General features: G+C 45.1%; 1 protein-coding gene across 1 annotated transcript in view; it reads right to left on the bottom strand.

The window, feature by feature from the left end:
• ATP10B (ATPase phospholipid transporting 10B (putative)) overlaps positions 1-17,589 on the bottom strand; it is a 325,005-nt gene that overhangs the window by 41,280 nt on the left and 266,136 nt on the right. Inside the window, exons 11-15 of the mRNA XM_040239470.1 lie at positions 15,776-15,967; positions 13,767-14,367; positions 10,936-11,045; positions 8,391-8,517; positions 5,106-5,290 (exon numbers count right to left, since the gene is read on the bottom strand). Coding sequence (XP_040095404.1) covers positions 5,106-5,290; positions 8,391-8,517; positions 10,936-11,045; positions 13,767-14,367; positions 15,776-15,967 — 1,215 coding nt within the window. The remainder of the gene's footprint in view (positions 1-5,105; positions 5,291-8,390; positions 8,518-10,935; positions 11,046-13,766; positions 14,368-15,775; positions 15,968-17,589) is intronic.

The following is a 17,589-nucleotide window of genomic DNA, read 5'->3' as shown; positions in this document are numbered from 1 at the left end:
AAACTTTCTCTTTATCAGCAATAAGGCTGTTTCTCTTTCTTATTTGTGTGTTCACTGGAGTAGCACTTTTAATTTCCTTCAAGAACTTTTCCTTTGCATTCAGAACTTAGCTACTTGTTTGGCACAAGAGGCCTAGTTTTTGGTCTGTCTTGGCTTTCCTCATGCCTTCTTTATTAAGTGTAATCATTTTTAGCATTTGGTTTAAAGCTAGAGATGTACTTTTCCTCTCACTTAAACACCTGGAGGCCACTGGAAGGTTATTAACTGGCCTAATTTCAATACTGTTGTGTCTTAGGGAATAAGGAGGCTTGAAGAGAAGGAGAGAGATGGGGAACAGATGGATGGTGGGGCACTCGGATCAGGCACAACATTTATTGATTAAGTTCACCATCTAATACAGGCATAGTTTGTGTCACCGTAAAAGAGCAAGATCACTGATCACAGATCACCGTGACAAATACAATAATAATGAAAGAGCTTGAAGTACTGTGAGAATTACTAAAATGTGACACAGAGACCAAGAGTGACCAAATGCTGTTGGAAAGAAGGCATTAACAGACTTGCTCAATTCCATGAAACTTCAATTTGTAAAAAAACAAAGGATCTGTGAAGTGCAATAAAATGAGGTATGCCTATAAATTCCTCCAACCTATGACTGCAGCAAATCATTAGAAATAGAAGCTTCAAAATAAAATCTCTGAAGGTACTGCCTTCAAACTGTCTGTATAATAATCACAATTGTTACCATTCACTTAACCTTGAGTATCTGTCAGGTGTGGTGACAGGCAGTCTATAAGATGGTTCTCAGTGATCCCTATACCTCCTGATACTCACGTCCTTCTTTGTGTAATCTCCAACCCTTGACTGTCATTATGACTAATATTTCCTTTCTAATGAAGAAAATTTTGCAAAAGTGATGGATTGTCACTTCCCAGATCAGTCTATCAAAAGACTGTGGCTACAGTTTGGCACTCTTTCTCATTCTCTCTCTTGAATGGCTTACCCTGGGGGAAACCAGCTGCCGTGTTGTGAAGCATCTCTATGGAGAGGCTCCCATGGAGAGGAACTGAAGCCTACTCAAAATCATTTCCATGAACTTGGAAGGAGGAGGACTCCCCATCCCCAAATGACCCATCCCATTGAGCCTTTAGATGAGCTCACATCCCTGACTGCAACCTCAAGAGAGACCGTGAAACAGAGGTAGCCAGCTAAGTGCTCCTGGACTCCTAACCCATAAACGCTGTGGGATAAGTGTCCACTGTTTTCAGCTACTAAGTTTAGGGGTAATCTGTTAGCTCATACACATCCTGTGTTAATAACTATTTTTCTTCTATGATCTTATTTAATCTTCCCAATAGCCTCTGAAATAAAACTTTTTAATTCCCCATGTTACAGATGAGAAGACTGAAGTTTGGCAAAGTATGGTATCTGGACCATAATAAGTCTCCAATATATGTTGTTAGTGATAATAATAATAGTTGCTATTACTAGTTCCTATCCAACACTATGGGTTCCTCTGGTGGCTCGGTGGTAAAGAATCTGCCTGCCAATGCAGTAGACACAAGTTTGATCCCTGGGTCAAGAAGATCCCCTAGAGAAGGGAATGGCAACCACTCGATAATTCTTGCCTGGAGAATTCCATGGACAGAGGAGCCTGGTGGGCTACAGCCCATGGGGTCACAAAAGAGTTGGACGTGGCTGAGTGACTAAGCAACAACATCTAATACTATATAGTCCCTTCTAAAATTCCTTGACAGATCAACACTTCCAGTGATGGGTTGGTAATTCTCTCGTTTTATGGATGAGAACCCTGAAGTTTTGAAAGGTCTCGTAACTTGCTTATCACTTTAAGATACATAACAAAGAAACAATAGTCCTAAATCAATGTATTTCTTTGCATTGATTGCTGAAGAAGGTTTTCTTATCTCTTCTTGCTATTCTTTGGAACTCTGTATTCAGATGCTTATATCTTTCCTTTTCTCCTTTGCTTTTCTCCTCTCTCCTTTTCACAGCTATTTGTAAGGCCTCCCCAGACAGCCATTTTGCTCTTTTGCATTTCTTTTCCAGAAAAAACATCTATTTCTGCTTTATTGTCTATGCCAAAGCCTTTGACTGTGTGGATCACAATAAACTGTGGAAAATTCTGAGAGAGATGGGAATACCAGACCACCTAACCTGCCTCTTGAGAAATCTGTATGCAGGTCAGGAAGCAACAGTTAGAACTGGACATGGAACAACAGACTGGTTCCAAATAGGAAAAGTAGTACGTCAAGGCTGTATATTGTCACCCTGCTTATTTAACTTCGATGCAGAGTACATCATGAGAAACGCTGGACTGGAAGAAACACAAGCTGCAATCAAGATTGCCAGGAGAAATATCAATAATGTCAGATATGCAGATGACACCACCCTTATGGCAGAAAGTGAAGAGGAGCTAAAAAGCCTCTTGATGAAAGTGAAAGAGGAGAGCGAAAAAGTTGGCTTAAAGCTCAACATTCAGAAAACAAAGATCATGGCATCTGGTCCCATCACTTCATGGGAGATAGATGGGGAAACAGTGGAAACAGTGTCAGACTTTATTTTTTTGGCCTCCAAAATCACTGCAGATGGTGACTGCAGCCATGAAATTAAAAGACTCTTACTCCTTGAAAGAAAAGTTATGACCAACCTAGATAGTATATTCAAAAGCAGAGACATTACTTTGCCGACTAAGGTCTGTCTAGTCAAGGCTATGGTTTTTCCAGTAGTCATGTATGGATGTGAGAGTTGGACTGTGAAGAAGGCTGAGTGCCGAAGAATTGATGCTTTTGAACTGTGGTGTTGGAGAAGACTCTTGAGAGTCCCTTGGACTGCCAGGAGATCCAACCAGTCCATTCTGAAGATCAACCCTGGGATTTCTTTGGAAGGAATGATGCTAAAGCTGAAGCTCCAGTACTTTGGCCACCTCATGCGGAGTTGAATCATTGGAAAAGACTCTGATGCTGGGAGAGATTGGGGGCAGGAGGAGAGGGGATGACCGAGGATGAGATGGCTGGATGGCATCACGGACTCGATGGATGTGAGTCTGAGTGAACTCCAGGAGATGGTGATGGACAGGGAGGCCTGGTGTGCTGTGATTCCTGGGGTCGCAGAGTTGGACGCGACTGAACTGAACTGAAATCAGTGTATATAGAATCAAACAGATTAAAACTATTGGAAAAAATACATACAGAATATGTAATTACATTAAACCAGGATATAAATAAGTCAGATTTAGAATGGATTTCCCCCATTTCTGTCTTAACATCGCTCTGTTGCTGTTGATCAGTCATAAGTCGTGTCCAGCTCTTTGTGACCCCATGGACTGCAGCATGCCACGCTTTCCTGTCTTTTGCTATCTCCTGGAGTTTGCTGAAACTCATGTCCTTTGAGTTAGTGATGCTGACTCTGTGCTATCTCTGTACTCATGACTTTTTCAACAGGATGAGAAAGCCTAATCTTTCAGCTTTAGTGGGCCCAGGGGTGTGGGCAGTGCTCAACATTCAGGTGCCATCTTGGAGGGTCATGGACATCTTTAAAATGGTTAACAGTGACTGAGCTCAATTTGGGTGTGAGCTGCTGTTTCTTGGGAACTTCGGCTAATTAATCAACAAACATTCTCAGCTTCTTACAGGAAGGCATTGCATTTAACAGACTCCACAGAAAACCACTCCACCCCTCTCAGGAGGACTCACAGGCATGTTGATGTCCTCCTCCTGGAAGTGAAATGATCACTGCAAATGGAATTGCCGTTGCAAGCTGGGCAGGCAGACATCCACACTGTTACAGGGATCAAGCACTCAAGCGAGATGCAAATTACTTTCTTTCTTGAGCATAATATTAATGCCAATATTTCCCTGAGATTATTTTCATCTTGAAAATTCACTGGGGGTTCATCTAATCATAGCATAGTCTGTGCACCTGACAAGAAAGTAAGTGATTTTCCTAATTCATCTTTATGCCACTTTAGGGTCTCTGGCATTTCTTATTAGGATACACCACTTCTTTTTAAAAAATTACATGGATTCTTCATTGAATGAAAACCAAACTGAAACTTGTAAGCATCTGTTTCAGATCCAGATCAGCCTCAGGCAAAAGCAAAGTTCTGTCATCCTTCCTGCCTCTCTCTCTGTGCTGTTCTTCTCATCTCTCATCTTCCTCCCTCTCTCCATCCTTCTCCCCATGGAATGTTCTAGGTCTCCAGTGCCCTCCACCTACCACCCCCACAACCCAATGTCTTTCTTGTTGCAACTCCACATCTATTCCAGTACTACTCGCTTTGATAGGGGCGACTGAGTCAACACCTACTTCCCATATTCATCAGCCAAGGAACTAGTGAAATTTTACTTTCTTCAGTTTACTTCCTGAAAATAGATGTTTTCCTCCTAAATAGAAAAACCATTGCAACTTTAAATACACTTCTTTAGACTTTATACAGCCCTCTTTCTCCAAACATTGTTCCCTGCCACTCACACCTATTAAGGCTGAAAATTGCAATTTTTGAACTTGTCTTATCTTTCTCTCTCTCCCATCCCATCAAAGCATACTGGTCTTGTGTACTATTTTCTTCAGATTTCATTCTGTGGCAACCAGTTTGATATTACAAATTGGAGCTGAAAATTTAAACTCAGAACCATGTCAGTTTAGTTAGGGTTTTTCAATGGATGAGTTAATCCAAAGTATAAGAAACTAACAACTGAGACTCTGTGAGCAGACAGTCTGGAATGATGCAAACAGCACTGCCTGACCAGAGAAGGGCGCTTGAGGCTTATTCTGTCTATAGAGACCACACGGTGGCCCTGGGCAGTGTGACTCAGCCCCTCTGTGGGCCTCAGTTTCTCATATTCAGAATGGGGAGACTGGCGAAGGGTGGGATTTGGGAGAGCTGCACCTTGCTACTATGTTTTGCTAGATGAATATAAATAGACCTGTCAACCATGTGTGGGGATGAAGCAGAGGACCAGGACTGCGGGGGGGCCAAGATTTGGGGGGGTGGGTGGTGCTGCCCCTGGGTACCCGTAATCCTGTCTCCTGTTGGCCTAGGTGCCACTCTGCACCTGGACATCTGGGCTCTACTTTGGCCTCACCTGACTCTCTGTGTTAATGGAGTAAACGGTGTCCGTCTGGTCTAAGAGTCTGCAGGCATAGGCGATGTTGACTGCAGTCTCCTGCTTATCTCCAGTCAAGACCCAGAGCTGGATCCCAGCCTCCCGCAGAGCAGCGATTGTGTCTGGAACACCTTCCTGCAGCCGGTCTTCAATCCCAGTGGCTCCTGGAATGAGGAAAGACAGCATAGCTCACATTCCTGTTGGAAAAAGGAGCTGCTTAATCTCCCCAAGGCCCTATCAAACCAGGCAGTGATTATTGATTATCTCCGTGTTCTAGGCTGTGCTAAGCACCCAGGATCCAGCAGTAACAGAGACAGAGCTGGTTCCCACCCTCTCTGCGCTCAAAGGCCTGTTGAATAAGGATTTATAACCGAGTGATGGGAGGAGAGAAGCCCAGAGTGCCAGGCAACCATATACCCGGAGACTTGAACTTCATCTAGAAGATCAGGGGAGGCCTGCTGAGGAAGAAAAACAAGTGAAAGTGTTAGTCGCTCAGTCGTGTCTGACTCTGCGACCCCATGGACTGTAGCCCACCAGTCTCCTCTATCCAAGGGATTCTCCAGGCAAGAATACTGGAGTGGGTTGCCATTCTCTTCTCCAGAGGATCTTCCTGACCCAGATTCTCCTGCATTGCAGGCAGATTCTTTACCGTCTGAGCCACCAGGGAAGTTGGAAGTGCCATTCAATCTCAGACGTGGAAGATAAACCCTGAAGGTGGGGAAGGAGGAGAATTCCAGGCAGAGAAAGCAGAATGAGTGAAAGTCCAGAGGTCAGAGCTGAAGATGAAACAAAAAAGGGAGGCAGAGCTGGGTGAGAGATGAGGCAGGGAGGGGAGGTGCTGGGTCATGGAGAGCCCATCAGGGCATGAAGGGATTTGGTATTTACTTGGTAGCAAATTAAAGGGGGTTAAGTTGGAGAGTGATGGACAGTTTTGAATTTTAAAAAGATCATTCTAGAGACTGGATTGGAGGGTAGAGGAAGCAGGATGAAGTTCAGGGCTAAGAGTCAGAGGAAAGCTGATGTGGCTGGACCGGCATAGCAGCAATAGGAGTGGAAAGACATGGGGACACTAAAGTCTTTCCTCTGCAAGTGCTCATCACAGAATTAATAGAGCTGGGTTTGTAAAATAATATTCTTAGAGGGAATTAAAGATGTGAATTACATCACTTTTTGAATGGTCTCAAGCTTTGAGCCAACCTTGATGAATTATACCCAAACATGCAATGGTTGCCAAGTGATTAAGCAAAAATAAACCTGCATTTTAATTGAGATTCGTTTCAGACCACAGACTAATGGCTGTCCATTTCACTCTGGGCAGGAATGAAGCATGCCGTTTCTTTTAATAATCCGCAGTGACAATAGGTTGGCAAAGCAGTCACGCTGGATGCATATTGAAAAGATCATTTTGTACTGGGAGAGCCAGTGTGAATGCAATGCAGCTTCTGAATGGCAAGGCAGTTTCTTGGTGGCAGGATGAAGTCTATTCCTGGCCCCATTCTGCTCTATCCTAAGCCACTGTGAGGGAAGAAAAATAAACCTCTCCATCCTGAAATGGGCCCATTTTGTATTTCAAGCCCAAGTGCACTGGAGAACAATCCCATGAAAAATGATGCCTGACCCTCATCTTTTCCTCCAAGCATTAACCTGGAAGGTGAGAGACTGAAGCTGATGTGTATTACAGGGAGGAAGAGTGAAGGAGAGAGGAGGAAAAACACATTTAGTGGTGTGAGAGAGAAAATGAAACAGGTGGCGAGAGCCTTTCTCAGCCAGGGAAGCCGACAGGTCCTAACAAATGTGTTCTCTTTTATGCTGAACTGGCTCAGGGGCGCTTCTCACCAGCTGGGGCCAGAAGGCTCCCCTGGAACAAGGGGAAAGGTGTGCAGGAGTCAGGGGCCCTAATGGGATGACATTCTGGTCATGGCCTGGTGTACTTGGAGCTGTCTGGACTAGCTACCCCCTGGTTCCTGTTAAAGTGAGTTCTCCAGACCAGCTTTCCAGGGAGCCTCGTGAGACAGCAGACAAAGGCCTCTGCAGTCCAAACACAGGAAACAAAAGGCTGAAGGAGTTAAGGTGCAAAACTGCCTCCCCTGGCTCGCCACTCATCCCACTAAATCTTGCTGCCACATTTTAAGTATAAAGAGATTTTACCATCTTCTTTCAGCAACACCCTAGGTCTTCCCCTTCACCCTGGCCTGGCTGAGCTAGATGGAGTGTGATTTATCCAGAGGAGGCAGAGAGGCTCAGAGGGGTGCGGGGGCCAAGACGTGGCCTTCATCCCCAGGTCAGCACTGCCTCCCAAAGGAGGCTGTTGCCACGTGGCCACGTGGCCAGTAATTGCATGCTGTGCAGGCATTGCCTTTCCTAGATCTTGTTCCCAAGCTGTGAGGAGACGAATCTGAAAAAGAAAGCCTCCCCCTTCTCCCTTGGCAACGCTTTTCCTTCAACAGAAATCCACTGCTGTCTCTTAGCTGGTGCTTTTCTTCTTTCCCCCAGGGTAGCCATCTAATTTCTATATAGCAGCAGTCAGAGTGATTTTTGTAAAACATAAATCTGTCCCTGCTTTAACTCCCCTTTTCCAAACCTTTAGCATACGATTTACATGGCCCTTCCTAATTTATATCCTCCTGACCTCTCTTACCTCAAGTGTCTCCCTCACACTCCATGGTCCAGCCAAGGCAGACCTCTAAGTCTCCGGCTAGCCCAGGCTTTCTCACCTCCAGACCTTCATTCAGGCCCTTCCCTTTCATGGAACACCCTCCCCCTTCGATGAGCTCCCTTTCTCCAATCAGCTCAAGCCCTCCTGTGCCCTCCTTGGCTCTGCACTAGGTTGCCACCTTCTCCTTTGTGCTTCCATCCCACCAGCTACATCTCCCAGGCCCACTCTTGCCACACTCTGATGAAATTACTTATTTAATCATCAAGGGCAGGGTCCGTGGCTCTTGTTCCCTGTTGAAGCCACAATACCTAGTGTGCTACTTGGCATACAGTAGGTGCTCAATAAACATTTGAATGACTGGAGGAGAAGCAACCAGGCTTCCTCTAGCAGGGAGTGCAGGAATGCTCCTGGGCATCCTTGGGAAGCAGGGTGTGGAGTCTGGTAGGATGTCGGCACAGCTCACTGGCGCCAAATGCCTGGAAGGGCGCCCCAGGGAGGCTCCTAATTGAGACACATTTGTAATAGTGTCAGAATCAAAGCCATGAATGCTGTTTCCAGCTTGTAGCATTCCTTTTAAAAAATGTAACAATAAACTTATTTTTAGCTACCGAGTAAGGTGAGTTGATTCTCCAGATGCTGTGCTGTCTCCATGAGAAGCTCATCTCTGTTGTTGAGGGATGCCTCAGCCTGACGCCGGAAACTGGCCCATCGCCTGAAGTCCTCTTCACTCAAGACCTATGAGATGGGAAGAGGCTCGTTCACAACTCTGGGTGTCTCCTTCCCCTGCCCACGTGCTGGACCTCCTACAGGCCAACTTGAGCTTCACTATACAGTTAGATGGGGCTTTCCCCTTAATTATTATTATTATTATTTTTAGATTCTTGAATTGATGAAGGATTGATCTTCATGTTCCATTATCATCAAACGTCTGTTGACCTCTGTGGTGCTCTGGGTACTATAGATACAGTAGTGATCAAGAAAGACAAGAGCCCTACAGACCTGGGCTGATGTGCTAATAGAGGGTGAGAGACATTATCTAAGTGAATAATTTAAAAGAATGGACCATCCCAAGGACTATACAGAAGACAAACAGCATGTGACTGGGTAGGGGGATAGCTGTGGGAAGAGGGATTATTTTTATTTGGATGGCCAGGACTCTTAGACAAGGTGACATACAGGCTGAAATCCAATGATGAGAAGTGTTCAGTCATTGGAAGAGGTAAGTGCAAAGGTTGTGAAACAGCAGTGAACTTGGCTTTCTTTCTGCTCCTTGAACACAGCAGTTGGCTTAAGGATGGAGAGCCAGATGGAGAGGACCAGCGATGAGGCTAGAAAAGTAAGTAGCAGACAGGTCTTGTGTAGCCTGGTAGACTATTCCACTAGCTCCTGGAGGTGTCCAGTGGCTGAAAAAATCCAACTAGAGGACACAGGGGGCTTCCCTGGTAGCTCAGTTGGTAAAGAATCTGCCTACAGTGCAGAAGACCTGGGTTCAATCCCTGGGTTGGGAAGATCCCCTGGAGAAGGAAATGGCACCCACTCTAGTATTCCTGCTTGGAAAATCCTATAGACAGAGGAGCCTGGTGGGCTACAGCCCATGGCGTCGCAAGAGTCAGACATGACTTAGAGAGTAAACCACCACCAGAGGATATGGTTCTTCTTCTGGAGTTCATAGCATTTTAGACCCTTCTGTTGGCATTATATGCACACTGTCTGTTACAGTAATAAATGATTCCTTTGTCTAAGCATCAAATATTCTTTAATTTCCCACCCATGCATGGCACTGTGGGAACACATGTAGGTCTTTTACTTTTGAGGAAGAACAGTCTTATCAGAGGAGGCGAAATAGAAATAGATAATGTCAATAAAATACAGAAAGTGGTAAGGTTTTAATTACGATCTATAGAGTAGGAAGTGCTAGTCAATGTCCCGGCATTACTTGTGTTATCTTAGTTAATCTCCATGACAACTGTATGAAGTAGTGAACACTAACACCGTTTTACAGATAAGAACATCCTAAAGCCGAGAGAGGTGAAGAAACTTGCCCAAGGTCACATCACTGATAATGGTGAGACTGGGACTTGTCCCAGGCCTGGCTTTAAAGTGGGTGCTCTTAAACTTTATGCTGTACTAAGCATCACAAAAGAGATGAAGAGCTCTGGGATTTATGGAGAAGAAACCACTTCTATTCTGTTTTAGATTCTTTTCCCATATAGGCCATTACAGAATACTGAGTAGAGTTTCCTGTGCTATACAGTAGGTCCTTATTAATTATCTATTTTATATATAGTAGTGTGTATATCAATCCCAATCTCCTAGTTTATCCCTCTCCCTATTACCCTCTGATAACCATTAAGTTTGAAAAGAACCTAAAAAAAAAAAAAGATATATGTATATGTATAACTGATTCGTTGTCCACCTGAAACTAACAACATTATAAATCAATTATACCCCAATTAAAAAAAACAGAAATCACTTATAACCATTTTGAAATGCATGCCCACTGTAGCTCCCCTATCTGATTTTGGGTTCTCCAACTCTGGGATTCATAGCTCTTTGCTTGCCTTTCCTGTAGGGGCTTCGAAATGAAAGATCTGCAGGGCCCAGGGAAGGTAACCTTCTTGAATGTAGCTGGTCCAAGGGCAATGGGATAGAGAGTGGTAGGTACTGTGACCAACCCCGGAACGCAGAAGAATATATTCCTCAGCAGGAATCTGCTGCTACCTGGCTATAGTATTTGAAGCTATTCAAGAATGGTAATCCAGTTTTCCAGATCCTCTACATTTTCAAGAGAAAACAGAAATCTAGATTTGTATGTGATCACATAAAATCTCCCAACTTCTAGATCTCAGCAAATGATGGAAATGGTAAGAGGATATTTAAAGGCAAAATTACAACATTAAAAAATCATGAGTTATAGGTTAACAATTACATAGACAATGAAAAGCAGGGAACCACAAGGCCACACTGATAAGGAACCTTACCACTCAGATTTCTGTCCCAGCAAGATTGTCAAAAGTTGTGGGTCTGTGTGGTCAGGATAGCCAATTTTGAAAATACTAGAAGAACCAATATTGAGGCTCTTCTAACAAGAAACAGAAAAGACACAAGCAGGGTCGGAGCCTTTCGGACACTAAATGCAGAATTTATTCTTACCTTCTTGGCGATACACAGTGTTCGAAGGCCGTCTCTCGCATACAAGTCTAGATGCCTCTGGGTCCGGGCTCGGATTTTCCTCATCTTCTTTTCCACATCAGTGTCAGTCACTGTCAAATAGTCATTGTTCCCCATGAGGTCATGGACAAAATGCTCAGGGATCCTGTTTCTAACACCCTGCAGTCTTTAGAGGAGGAATTCCCTTATACCACCCCCTCACACATACCCCTGTCACAAACACGAAGCTGCTCTTCCAAGCTGCCCTGCAAAGTGGTAACTCCATAGGTCCTTAAACTGTCCGCTCTCTATATCTGATCATCAAAAGTCTGGCTGAGAGAAGTACTATTTAGGGAAGTTAGGTGGCTTCAAGTATTGTTCCCAAGTGCTTGTTTGTGGAAATTCCCTGACTGTCCAGTGGTTAGGACTCCATGTTTCCAATGCAGGGGCCTATGTTCCATCCCTGGTTGGGTAACTGAGATCCTGTATATTGTGCAGGAAAAAAGAAAAAAAAAAAAAAGCATGGAAAACTCAAATACCTGTTTGCATCAGAATCACCTGGGAACTTACATAGTAGACTTGAAGGGCCAGTGGAAGGCCTCTGAATCAAAGAACAGGAAGTCTTCCCTGGGACTAGTTTAGCCCTGAATAACCAGCTGTTTACATGTGTGCTAAGTTGCTTCAGTCGTGTATGACTTCTGGGGACCCTGCGAACTACAGCCAACTGGGTTCCTCTGTCCATGGAATTCTCTAGGCAAGGATTCTAGAGTGAGTTGCCATTTCCTACTCCAGGGAACCTTCCTAAATCCAGGGATCAAACTCCAGTCTCCTGCATTGGAAGAGGGTTCTCTACTACTAGCATCACCTGAGAAGCTCCAACCAGCTGTTTGCTAAGTCTTAAAAATGCTATCCATCACCTGCTCTGTAATCTACTTTAGTCCTTATGGCAAGTTGCTTCCAAGATGAAGAGAGACCTAAATCTCACTGCTAAATTCCTTATGATACTGGTTTTGCTGAGTTAGGTTTCAAAAAAATATTTTTTGGATTCCTATAAATCTAGTGTGAAAAATATTTCATTGTGTAGCTCAAAGTCCCTTGTTTGAAGTCCTATATAATACATTTCTCTTAGAAGAAACTTATCTTTTTCGTTTGAAATTCCAGTACTTTTATCTATCAGATAAAAAAGAATTTTTCAGCCTGGGCTGGGGGTTTACGGGACAGGATCGATGCCATCACCACTTCCTTCATCTGAGATATCACAGACATCTGTAATCAGTGGCAGCACTTTGTAAGTCTAAGCTTGAAAAAAGCATCAGAATTCTTCTTTACCAGGGCTGGCTTGAGATCTTTAGTAACCCTAAGCGGTAAACAAATTTTGTGCCCTGTGTCCATCCCTCCATATAAAGCAAAATTAAAAGTACAATTCTTTACAGTAAGATAAGTATGAGGAAGTCCAACAAAGCTCTGATTTTTTCCCCCCTGATACTACTCTAAGCCTACTTTTATACAGTATAAAATCCCTTCAAAGATGATGTCCTTAATTTTCAGATGTTACTGGTTTCCAGATGCCTTAAGCACAATCTTTGTGCCTTGTCTTTTTGAGCACTATCTATGATGTTTTATGTTCAAAGACATCTGCTCCTGAGATTAAAAATACCTTTTGCCTTCTACCTGTGTACTTCTGAGTTTACTTTATTGCTCAGGCTACCAGGGACCTCAGGGTCAAATTGACTGTTCTAACATTGTACATATACTAAACCTGAGGTTATTTTCCCCCCTGCTTTTGAAATCTTTGCTTCTTAAATCTCATGGTAACATCGTATATGAATCTTTTATTGGAGGCATCTCATCCATTTTGGAATCAGGTGAGGAACAAAGAAATATCTCCAGGGCAGTGTGGAAAGCTGTTGTGCAGGAATGGAATGGTGTGGCTCCCCTGACTCTGAAATACCGAATCCCCTTGACTGCCAGAGTCTGGGGATGAAGACACTTAATTAGCTCCCTTCCCATTCTAAACGCTCATCAATCCCCATGAACCTCTTGGCTCTGATCCATAGCTGACAATGCAGGAGGCACAAGGCTGCCTGGGCAATTCTGAAACTTGGCTGGAATCTCCTGTCCTGGGAGAATCATAGCCCCGTAACTGTCTTCTCCTTGTTAGCAATCAGAAAGTGATTACACACTAATTCATGCTGCTCCAAAACTGGACATTGATAATGTAGGGACTTTGGAACATTTTTCTGGCTTGGAGCAAGTTAATGAAAATCCATGTTGGGGAGGCTGGGGAAAGGGATGACAAAGAGCATCCCCTGAGTTTTCCCAGAGCAAATCGAGCCCAGTGCAGAATTCTGGTGGTGTGACAAAAGCTCTGAACCAGGATTTAGGACACCTCCACTAGGATTCACCACTAGTTGGCTGAGCTTCTTCTTTTACGTCACTTCCCTCTTCAGGTTCAGTTGGCCTGTCCCCAAAACTAAGAGTTAGGACCACAGTATTTTCTAGGGTATATTGACGGATGTCCTGGGGTGGGGAGGAATTTGTGTATGGAGCACCCATGTTTAAATGAGCTTGGAAAATTAGAAACTGGGATAAATAAAGAGGATCCTCTTTTTTTAAATGCCTTTAACAAGCTCTGTAATTCTCCAGGTCATGGAGATGTGGAGAGCAGTGTGTGTTAAGGAAGATGCTATCAGGAAAACATCTCGAGGGCTTGTGTTCCAGCTGGGACCTGCTGGACAGAGTGACACTGTAACTCAAGCCCCCCAGTTACCATTCCAAGCCACCAGTTAAATACCAGAACCCTCTCTTCTTGGACCCCGATGAGACAGACTCACTGCAGCCTGGGTCTTCCAGCAGGTCCATGATAACGCAGTCGGCGCCCTTGGTATAGACGATGATCTCACCGGTCAGCGGGTGCCTCACGACCACAGACATCCTCTTCCTGACAGAGTCGAACTCCAGGGTGCAGAGGACATCGAAGGTGAGGCAGGTGCCCTGGGGCAAGCGCACGGTCACTTGCTCGGGTGTCCGGGACACCAGTGTGAAGCTGTAGGCACGGGCAGCATGGACTAGGGCAGCCTCGTCAGGGCTCTCAGCCTCATAACAGAGCTCGGGACCAGCCAGGCTGAGGGCTGGGGCCTGCAGCACCTCCTCCAGGGAGGCCCCCGGCCCTGCCCCCAGGATGTCGCCCTGCTCCCACGTGCTGCTCTTGTAGCCGCCGTCAGTGGAATAGCCCCCGCTGCACACTGACCCGTCGTCTCTCTCTTCCGAGTCCGTGGTGGGGATGTTGGCCCCCAAGCTCTCCCCCAGGTCCATGTCAGAGGGTGCAGTGGATGAGAAGGACTGACTGAGGCTTGAAAGCTTCAATCTGTGGAACAGCTGCTGGATCTTCTCCAGGGATGTCCCCAGAGCCTTGGTTGAGGGTGGCATGGTGACCTTGAGGCAAAACAGGAAAGGAGAATGTGACTCTCCAGGCTGGGAAAACTATCGAGCTGCCTTATGGCAGAATGTGAAGCTCATTTTGCAGTCATCCACTTCAGTGATGGTGGGCAAGCCTTCCCCCTTCTGTGAGCCTCGGGTTATCCAACTAAAACGTGAGACGGGTAGGCCACTGGTTTCCTTCCAGCCCTGACTTCCTAGGGATTGGTGGTGACATCCCACTTTGATCATGGGCCAAGCAAAGCAAAGGAGACAAAAGCCAGACTCAGGGTTGCAGTTCACATACCCTGAACCCTTATCATCACCTTGCCTGCTTTATTTTTACATGCAGCATCTCACTTCATCCTCCCAGCAACAGTGCTATGGGATCCTATCATGATCCCAACTTCTGGATGAGGAAACCAAGGCATAAAGAGATTAAGTGGGCTGTGATCACCCAGCTTGTAGGTGGCAGAGTTGGCTCTCACATCTGGGTCTGTCTGACTCCAGGGGCTTCTGAGCTACCTGCCAGCTGTAGCCTTCCATTAGCTTGAAAATTGAGAACTGGAGGGTATACTTCTTTCTTTCTTGAACATAGAACTTCTCACATAAAGCTTCCTGCCTCCCAAAGTTCCCTGCAGACCTCTGATTACTTGCTGACTTTTCAGGGTAGTTTAGAATCTGTGTGTAATAATAGGGGCTCTGGTTTGGTGCCTGGATGAACCCTCTTTTTCTCGATTTTTGTAGCCAAGTGTTGTAACACCCATTATTATTCACTTACAAGAGAGCTTGGGTGAGAGTATGTGGATAATCAAAATAAATCGATCTTCAGTACTGAAAAATAACTCCAAGTATAATCTGCTATAAATGGCCATCCAGCTGTGTTATCTCTAACTTAGCAAAACCTCACACAAGGTGTTCATTTTTTTAACCCCCCCTTTAAAAATCAGATACCAGTAAACCGTGATATTATGATAGAATCATACAGATGGTTCTGCCATGTATTCACCATATGTCCTTCATTAAGTTACTCAAGTTCTCTGAGCCACTGTTTCTTCACTTGCTAAATCCAAAGACATACCCCACAGGATTGTTGGACCATCAGGATTAAATGATAGTGCAGGCGACGTTTGGCATAGAGCCCTCCACATAGCAAGTGCTCAGTAAATGTTAGCTTTTAACGTCTTTCCTGCAGACAGACACAAAATGTGAAATCTACACAGAAAACTCATGAAACTTCTTATATTGTATTTAAAACATAACGAGATTGAGGCCCAGAGAGGACAAGAGCTTTGTTCAAGGTCTCACAGTGATGACACGGTGACAGTGTGACTAGGACCCAAGTGTTTTGTGCTCTTGTGCAGGGCACCCCCTTCACGCCTGTGCTCCTCCCATCCATCCCAGCCACACCATCACCGATCCTTACCCTCTGCCGGGGCTCAGTAGTCGTGGAGACCATGACGGAGTTGCAGATGGTTAAGGCAAGGAAGAAGTCAGCAATGGAGGAGGCAGTGGCAAGGGAAGGCTTGGGGGTTCTGCCATCTGACAGGGTCTCCAGCCACAGAGCTGCGTCTCGCACCTTGGACAGGAGATTTTTATCTGGAGTCACGTCTTTTTCCTGGGAGAGAAAGGCTAGGGTCAGAGTCTTTCCTGAAGGGACTGGGGAGGAAGGCGCCCTGCAGCAGATTCGCTCATGCCCGGCAAAGGCTGATACAGTCCTTCCTGCATCCTGCATCCAGCATGTCTCCCCTAACCTGGGCCTGCTCACCTCAGAGTCTGATTTGGTTCCTTCTCTTCCCTCAAGCTCACATGTCCATCAGTTATATAGGCTCTGGTGGTTCTGCCCCCACAGCATCTTCCCACCATTTACCCCTCATTCCTGATGCTTCCAGCCAGGCTCAGACCCTCTAGCCCTCCAGCCTGGGTTTCCACAGGCATGCATGCTCAGTTGCTTCAGTCATGTCTGACTCTTGCAACCCCATGGACTGTAGGCCACCAGGCTCCTCTGTCCATGGGATTTTCCAGGGAAGAATACTGGAGTGGGTTGCTCTGCTCTCCTCCAGGGGATCTTCCCAACTCAGGGATCGAATACCCATCTCCTACATTGTAGGCGGATTCTTTACCACTGAGTCCCCCAGGAAGCCCTCTGGATTTCCAATTTAGCCTTTAAAGTGAGGTGACTGCCTTTCACCTCATTTAGTTCGAACCCTTCATATGTATATCACCCATACATCCTTCTAAGACACCATTTCCCTCAAGGTATTCTTGAGACTAAAAAATCTTCAGATCTTCACTGTGAACATGATCATTTCAGTCTGGCATCTAAATTATTTCCCAGTTTGCATTTCTCCTGTTGATTCCCACCACTTTGCGTGTGGTCCTTCAGCTCAGCCAGGTGGTCTGGTGGCTGCCTCCTGGGGGTATACTCCCCTCCTAGGCCTCTGATCACACTCTTTTGGAAGTCCTCTCCTGCCTACCCAAATCCTACCTGGACTTCATAACCATAAAAACTCCATGGGTTCGTGAGATCTGACAGCCACAGTGAGTAATCTGTTTTCTGAGCCAGAAGCTTCAGCAGCAGCTTCTTAAACTGAGAATATCCACAGGTGTCAGGCAGGTAAGGTGAAGGAGGGAAGATGGCCAAGTTACAGATGAGGACACTATGGGCTGGGGGAGTGGGGCAGTGAGACCTGGCAAGTCCCACCTCATCTAAAAGGGGGTGACTCTTCTGCTAGTAAAATGCTCCAAGGCTGGTGCATTTTGCTAAATCTCTGGGTTTTTCAAGATAAAGTAGAGAATGATGTAAGGACTGTTTTGTTTTATTTTAATTTCTTTTTAAAAAACTCTGTGGACTGGATCTGACTCATGGATTTCCAATTTTTTCACATCATGGTTGAAACTGCCACTTCTTCCATCCCTCTAGAATTCACTACATATTGCCTATATTTTAAATTAAATTTTCTTATGTCCATGTTTAATCTCCCTAGAGATAAACCAAGAGCCTGAAAGATGGACTGCCTTTTCTATAAAGTTGTATCTTCTGGAACTCCAAAGATTGCCTGATGTGAAGCAGAAGTTCAATAAACACCAGCTCTTAATAGATATGACAAAAGCCATTCTGTAAAGACATTTTTACATACAGCCATTTCTGTCAATGCTCAGAGTTCACAGGTTCATTCAAGTTTAGAAGAGTCAATGATTGAAAAAGATGCACTGAGGGAATTTTGACTGATACATGCA

The sequence above is a fragment of the Oryx dammah genome, unplaced genomic scaffold (assembly GCF_014754425.2).
Source record: "Oryx dammah isolate SB20612 unplaced genomic scaffold, SCBI_Odam_1.1 HiC_scaffold_5, whole genome shotgun sequence".
NCBI classification, from domain to species: domain Eukaryota; kingdom Metazoa; phylum Chordata; class Mammalia; order Artiodactyla; family Bovidae; genus Oryx; species Oryx dammah.
Note: the sequence above shows the minus strand (reverse complement) of the source record. Positions and strands in the feature narration are given on the sequence as shown.